This window comes from Condylura cristata, unplaced genomic scaffold (genome assembly GCF_000260355.1).
Source record: "Condylura cristata isolate star-nosed mole 26May11 unplaced genomic scaffold, ConCri1.0 scaffold00028, whole genome shotgun sequence".
Taxonomy (NCBI): Eukaryota; Metazoa; Chordata; class Mammalia; order Eulipotyphla; family Talpidae; genus Condylura; species Condylura cristata.
In genome coordinates this window covers 26,904,142-26,911,353 of record NW_004567129.1, presented here as the reverse complement: position 1 = coordinate 26,911,353, position 7,212 = coordinate 26,904,142, and the positions used below count along the sequence as shown (strand labels likewise).

Genomic DNA, 7,212 nt, shown 5'->3' with positions numbered 1-7,212 from the left:
GTCTCCTGGCTGGCTCCATCTCCTGAATCAGTGCCGCTGCTTTGGACATTTCCATGTCCTGTTTTCTTCCTTCTTTGATTCCACATCCTCTCTTTCCCACTTGACTAAAACTTCCAGGCCAGGCCCCAGTCATCTTGCTGCTGCTCAGCCAAAGAATGTTTCCATCAGCCTGGCCCTGCTGTGCTCACCCCTCTGTGTGACCACAGCAGTGTCCCGGGCTTGAACACAGACCCGAGAGCCGGACATCTGTGTGAATGTGGCAAGTCCCTGAACCGTTCTGCACCCTAGTGTTCTCTGTGATACAGGGAGAACAGTACTGACCTAAGCGCCAGGTGCAGGCTAGAAGCGACTGATGGCATCGTGGTCTCTGCTTACTTCTCATGACACTCCTCAGCCCTTTCTGCGGTTTCCTTTCCCAGCTCCACGCCCCTTCCCTGGGGTGGCTTTATCTGCCCCTGGATGACGCCGCACATCTGCAGGTTGCCTTCCCTGTCCTAGCCTGCACCCAGGCCGGGGCCTCCCATGCCGCCGTGTGCCTGCGCCGCAGCACTTCAGACATAATGTGGACAACCTCAACTTTGATTTACACCTCTCCTCAGAGCCCCTCTGGGAGAAGGGGCCCCCTGCCTGGCAGACCAGGGCTCGCACCTAACCCTTTCTTTCCCCCTTCTCTCCCCTCCACACCCAGTCACAGTGGGCCTGGGTTTCCCACCTGATACTTTGCACCTCCAGGCTGTCAGCCTCCTTTCCCCACCAGACTGTACCTCCTCTGGGTCCTCAGCTAAGACCTCCTCTGGCTTCTTAAGCATTCGCGCCCCCGGGCTCTGGCCTGGGCTCTTCACTTGCCCTGCCCCCTCCAGGCACCCCAGTTGGGTGACTTTAGTTGCCTCTGTGTTGGTGGCTCACGCAGCTTTAAACCTGCTCCTGAGTCCAACTCATCTGCCATCCCACTGCCTGCCAGGCGTCTCCACCACGCGCCCCGAGACTTCGGCACACCCCATCCTCCTTGCTTCGGCTCTCATCCTCCTGTCTGGGTTGGCGCCAGCATCACTGCTCTGAGACACCGGGGTCCTCCTCAGCCTCCTCGCCCACCCGTCACCAGTCAGGGTACGGTTCTGCTCTACTCACAGACCTTCTCCCTGTCACTGTCCTGCTTCCGACTAGGTTATTCCAGGATTTCCCTTTCTCTTCCCTCCAGTCACCCACCACATTTCTTTCTAGCCACTCATATCTAAACTCTGCGAGTTCTGTATCTCTTGCCGGCAGCCTGACAAGCTCTGCCCTTCTGGGCAGTGTTCTTGTATATGAAATTACACTGTAAGAGTTTAACATAAAGTTAACACAGTGATTGGATGGCTGGATTGATATCCTCAGCTCAGTATTCATTTCCTTTGTCCCCTCTCCTTTGTCCTGTTTCTTCTTTTCTCGTGTGTGTGTATTAACTGAATATTTTTCAGAAATTTTTTTCACCATTTCTCACTCTTTGCACTATGATTTTAGTGACTACTCTAGGGCACAATATACATCCTTCACTTCTCAGCCAGCCTGGAGTGACCACTGTGCTACTTGACACAGAAGCAAGAAACTCACCCTATGCCTTCTAGAATGTGTCTTCCACACACCTCACTCCCTTGGTAAATGTTCCTGGTCACCTCATTGCTCATGGCCTCTGTCCACCCTGCTATTACTCAGTAATGTGAAGTCTGCTTGGTCTTTCTTCATGCTGTCCCCTGTGCTCTGGGACCTAAGTGGACCCTGGGACATGCCACAGCCTGTTCCCTTCTCTCCATGCCACAGCCCAGGTATTCTGCTGCTTCAGACACTCCCATGTTGACAGCTTTGTATATTGCCCTGTCAGCTGTGAGCTCCTTGAGGTCAAGAATCGCCTGTGACTGTCCCCAGCAGTCAACCAGACATATGGCTTCCAGGGTGACTGCCCATCCCCCCACAGCTGGACTGCAGCCACCTGATATATGCACCGGGGACAGATAAGATCACTGATAAACTCTGACCTAAGGATGTAACACACCATCTGCTCCGCGGACATTTCTGCATATGACCCAAAGTCCTTTGTCCTCCCCAGGGAGATGTGTCATTCAAGGATGTGGTGGTAGACTTCACTCAGGAAGAGTGGCACAGGCTGAACCCTGCCCAGCGGGCCCTGTACCGGGATGTGATGCTGGAAACCTACAGCAACCTCGTCTCTGTGGGTAAGAACCCAGCAGGCTCCCTGAGCTGACCGTGTTGCCTCTGCCTCTGTAACTGACACATTCCTGCTCCTCTTGAACTATCAACTCATGTAATCCCTAAGCGCCTTGTCAGGGGGATACCACCAGTACCACCGTTTCACACATCTGGGCGCCTAGCGGGGCGGCCTGTGTCACCCAACTACTGCGCAGTGCCGGGCCAGGACTTGAGCGCCTACTGCGCTTGGCGCTTCCTGCCGTGTGGCGAGTCCCCACTCGAGTTGCAGGGCCCCGAGTCGCTCATCCCATCCCGGTTGTGGACCAGGTGTAGGCACGGCCCCCTGCCAAGTACAGTGTCCGAGGCGCAGCCTTGGCTGACCGGCCACCCTGCAGACCTGTTGCTCAGCCTGGGCTCGGTTGTCTCCCGGGAACAGGTTACGAAGGCACCAAACCCTACGTGATTCTCAGACTGGAGCAGGAGGAGGCGCCGTGGATTTGCGAGGCGGCGTGCTCAGGCTGCCACTGCCCAGGTAAGTGACCTGTCACGGAAGGCACATCAGGGACCTGCACGAGGGAGGCTGGTGCTGCTGAAACTTGTCTGTGTCCTGCCCTTGTAGTCTTTAGAGCTTGGCAAGCAGCTGGCAACATTTCTCTGCGAGCTTTAGCCTTCCTGATGACCCCTCAGCCTCCATTAGAGACTCCACCTCTCTAATCTTGGGATTCCTCTATTCCTTCTGTTTTAAATCTCACCCCTCTACGTCATTAAGTTCATCTCCCTCTCTCCAGAATCTTCGGGCTCTCAAGGTTAACAGCATACCTCCCTCTTCTCACTCAGCATTCTTACAGGCGAGCTGCCAGGCTTCTCCAGTCTCTGCTCATCTTTATTCTAACACTTCCCGAGTGAAGGCCCCAGTCCCACCTGCCATTGCTCAGGCTCACTGCCCCTCCTCTCCTCAATCCCTTGTCATCCGGTAGCCCCTTGATTCCCTTATGTCACATGGAGGAAGCAGTGAACTCCATGTGGGGTGGAACAGAGTTGGGTGCTTAAGGAGACGGCAGAACTTGGCTGTTCTGACTCACTTCTATTTAATAATTACAATAGCTGGCCCACTCCGATCAGCTCTGTAAAGTGTCTGTGGTGCTCACTGTCAGACACAGCTCTGAACATTTGCTTCTTCCCATGAGTCCTGGGCTTAGCAAGAGGAGTCAGCATTCTCTTAATGGTCTGCCATCACACAGCTGTTAGATTCTCTGTAACTCCCCAAACATTCAAGTAATTTTAGTACGTCTCGCTAGAATGATGTCTTTGAGATCACCACCATCCAGCTTGTAGTAATTTTAGTAACAGCAGTACAGCAGGGGCTGACAACCTCCCACAATACTGGCTGACAAGACCCTCCAAACGTGAGGGTCTACTCTCAGACAGTGACTAATCCATACCTCAGCACTCAACTTTGAGAATACCTGTGAGGCATCCAGACCTGCCCGGTTTACCAACGAGGGAACAGGTACAAACAAGGTTAAGAAAGCTGCCTCAGAATCTATGGCAGAGTGGGGGACTGAACAGGGATGTGACCCCAGGCTCTCAGGCTCCGGACCCAGTATTTTTAACTCTCACACGCTGTTCTCTGGGATGTATTTCGCTTCATTAAACTGTGCTCATCAACCTACCCAAAGCATTTAACTGGCCTATCAGCTGCTTCTCTTTTCCCTCTTTCAAGAAATAGCTGTTGCCTCTTCTCTGCAGAGCCCTGCCTTTCCCACCAAGGGGCCACTGCATTTTCTGCTTCCCATGCCTGTCTGTCTTCTGTTTACTTCTCTCATGGAAGTAATCCATTCTGAGGCGGCATGATGCTCACAGCTGGCGCCTTTGCCCCATGGGGCTCTTTCATACCTCCTGGACCACTAACCCCCTATTTCACCAGTCTATGGATTTCTCCACAGCAGGGTCCACTCAGTCCTGTTTTTTTGCATGACAAAGCCTGAAGTAACCCTCATCTCCACTTGCTGCACCCCCTCGCACACATACTTAAGTGCAGGTGTGCCTGCACACACACACCATGTCCTCATGCCACAGTTTGCTGCCATGTGGATTTTTTTATATCATCTGTCTCTCCCACCCTCTTTCTGTTCTATCCATGATGATGGTTTCACTGTTGGCTTTTTGTTTGAGAACTAACTTTAAACCTTCTTCCCTAATTTTAATTTTTCATGACAACTCTTAAAATTAGACCTAAATTACCTCATGCCTGGATGTGTTTAAATCAGGCATGCTCTTAATCATCCCTGGACTTTGGAACTCAGCAGGCATCCTAGGTAAGCCCACTAGACCCTTTTTTTGCATACAAAAATAAAGTCTGATAAGATTACAAAAGAAATCAATTAATTACATATAGTAATTCTAAAAATAAAATCAGAAAATACAATAGCAACATCTTTTCAAAAACATTTAATAAATTAACTTCTCTATACATTAAGTAATTACATCTAACACTAGAGCTAATAACGATCATATCACGTAGAGATGATTATAAGCATTTGAGAAATCTGCAATAACCATGGTATGTGAAAATACCATAACTAGTACAAAGTCAGAAGACCTGTTAATACTGTTTTGTTCAAATTTGAAGGAAATGTTCAATTGTAGCTAGTGCTTAGTGACAATAAAGATGCATTTTTTTCCTGTACAGATTCACAATCCCCTGATATCTATCCATACCAAGAGCTCCTACTCTAAGCTCTACTCAGTTTTCATGACGCCTTCTTCAGTCTAGCTCCCTTGAGCCCTTGTCACTGATATGATAACTAGCTTAACATAAATTGTGACAACTGCTTTACCAGTGCTTGTTAAGAGTCTTTTTTATTGTGAGAGTCTGTATTTCGGTAGTGTTTAAAAATCATCTCAATCTGACAACATTTGCTAAAAGCACCCATCTCTTAATGATAAGCACAGCAGGAACAACTTGTTAAAATGCAGGTTCTGATCTAGGTCTGGTGTGGGGCAGATTCTGATTGGTTGGTCTGCCCGACTACCAACCTGTCCACTCCCAGATGAAGCTAAAGTTGCCATTAAAGAACCACACACTGAATGGCAAAGAGCTTCCGCTGTCACAGGAATCAACAAACTTCAGTCTATAGGTTGGTCACTTGCTTTTGTAAATAAAGTTTTACTGGAACACAGGCACACCCTTGCATTCATATACTGTGTTCACATAGACACTGCTCTGTATCATCCCATCTTCTCAAAAATTATTTCTTTGTATTCATTATCATACTGCATCTATGCAACATACTTTGCTGCCTTAATTATGGTTCATGCTGTCTATCTATTGTGTATCCTTCAACTTTTGAGGGCATTTCTCAAGTGATTTTATTCTAGCTCATAGTAATAAAAAGATTCATAAGGAAAGGTTCATTGTACTTTCTCCAGAAAACATTTGGCAAGTTAACATCCAGAGGAAAAGACAACAAAACACGCTTATGAGGCAGAGCATTAACAAGAAAACAGTGCCCAAAGAAAGAAGCCACGGACATAATAAGTTCGGGAAAATACCACTTCTGAGCACTGACCTTTTCCCTTCAATTCAAAACCCTAGTAACTGGGATCCTTGTGGGAAAAGTATGGGCCATCATTTAGACGTGATTTGTTTTAAGAGAAATTACTCAAAAAAACAAAATGAATGCTATGGATATGGCAAATTCTTACAGCACACAAACCACGACAGAAGACCTAATGGAGAAAAACTCTGGGAATGCAGACACTGTGAGAAAACTTTAAGCAATAATCCAGCACTTATATGTAAACCAGCAGTAGCCAGTTCTCTTGTGTACAAACGTAAGAGGGTCCCCCCTACAGAGAAACCTCATGTCTGTAGCGAATGTGGGAAAGCGTTCTGCTACAAGTCTGAATTCATTAGGCACCAGCGAAGTCACACTGGGGAGAAGCCATATGGATGCACTGACTGTGGGAAAGCTTTTTCACATAAATCAACCCTCACCAAACACCAGAGAATTCATACTGGGGTTAGACCCTTTGAGTGTTTTTTTTGTGGGAAAGCCTTCACCCAGAAGTCACACCGTAGAGAACACCAGAGAACCCATACAGGAGAGAGACCCTTTGTGTGCAATGAATGTGGTAAGTCATTTGGTGAGAAGACATACCTCAATTTGCATAGAAAAATACACACAGGAGAAAGACCCTATCGTTGCAGAGAATGTGGAAAATCCTTCAGTCAGAAATCATGCCTCAATAAACACTGGCGAACTCATACAGGAGAAAAGCCCTATGGATGCGATGAATGTGGCAAAGCTTTCTATCAGAAGCCAAACCTCAGCAGACATCAGAAAATTCATGCTAGACAGAATGCTTATAGGAATGAAAACCTAATAATTGTGGGGAAACCTTGAATCAGATAGCCAGTTTCATTGTGAATGAGGAAGTCATTTCTTTATGTAGGAGAAATCTCATTGATATAGTAAATTTAGTCACAACAAATTTGTTTTATAAGGGAAATCTTGTTCTAATCATGATACAAAACTTTATAGAAAATATTTTGTAAAATATAAACATGGTTACTTTGGCTTATGGATGTTTGAAAATACATTAAATGGAATGATAATAGTACAAAATATATGTGAAAAGAATCAGAGGTATATTGTGGTATGTCCCAAAGTGAGTCACATAATAACCATTATTTATACTTTGGAATTTTAACTGTGAATTTAACATAAATTGTATCAAATGCTTATGTCACATAGTATGTAGAATGCCATTTCCCAAACATTTCCAATCTAACTATCACCACTATATTTTGATGTCTTAACATTAAAAAAAAAAAAATTAGTTATATGGTGAACTATTAAAAAGTTCAACCAACACCAGCTACATTTTCTCCACTTTTTGTAACACTTGTAAAATAGCTATGACCGTTGTTACTGGACCAGAATCTGAATAAAGCAATGTTTTTTAAATGTCTTTTATTAAGTCAGCCAAAACTTTAAATATTTTAACGTTAAAAAACACATT

The 7,212-nt window shown here is 46.3% G+C and overlaps 1 protein-coding gene across 2 annotated transcripts in view; it reads left to right on the top strand.

Annotated features, from left to right (window-relative positions):
* ZNF793 (zinc finger protein 793) overlaps positions 1-6,683 on the top strand; it is a 17,915-nt gene extending 11,232 nt beyond the window's left edge. For both annotated transcript variants that reach the window (XM_012730538.1, XM_012730537.1), the window contains 3 exons: positions 2,084-2,210; positions 2,621-2,716; positions 5,617-6,683. In XM_012730538.1, the coding sequence (XP_012585992.1) occupies positions 2,084-2,210; positions 2,621-2,716; positions 5,617-6,593 (1,200 nt within the window). In that variant the 3' untranslated portion in view covers positions 6,594-6,683. The remainder of the gene's footprint in view (positions 1-2,083; positions 2,211-2,620; positions 2,717-5,616) is intronic.
* The last annotated feature ends 529 nt before the right edge of the window (positions 6,684-7,212 follow it).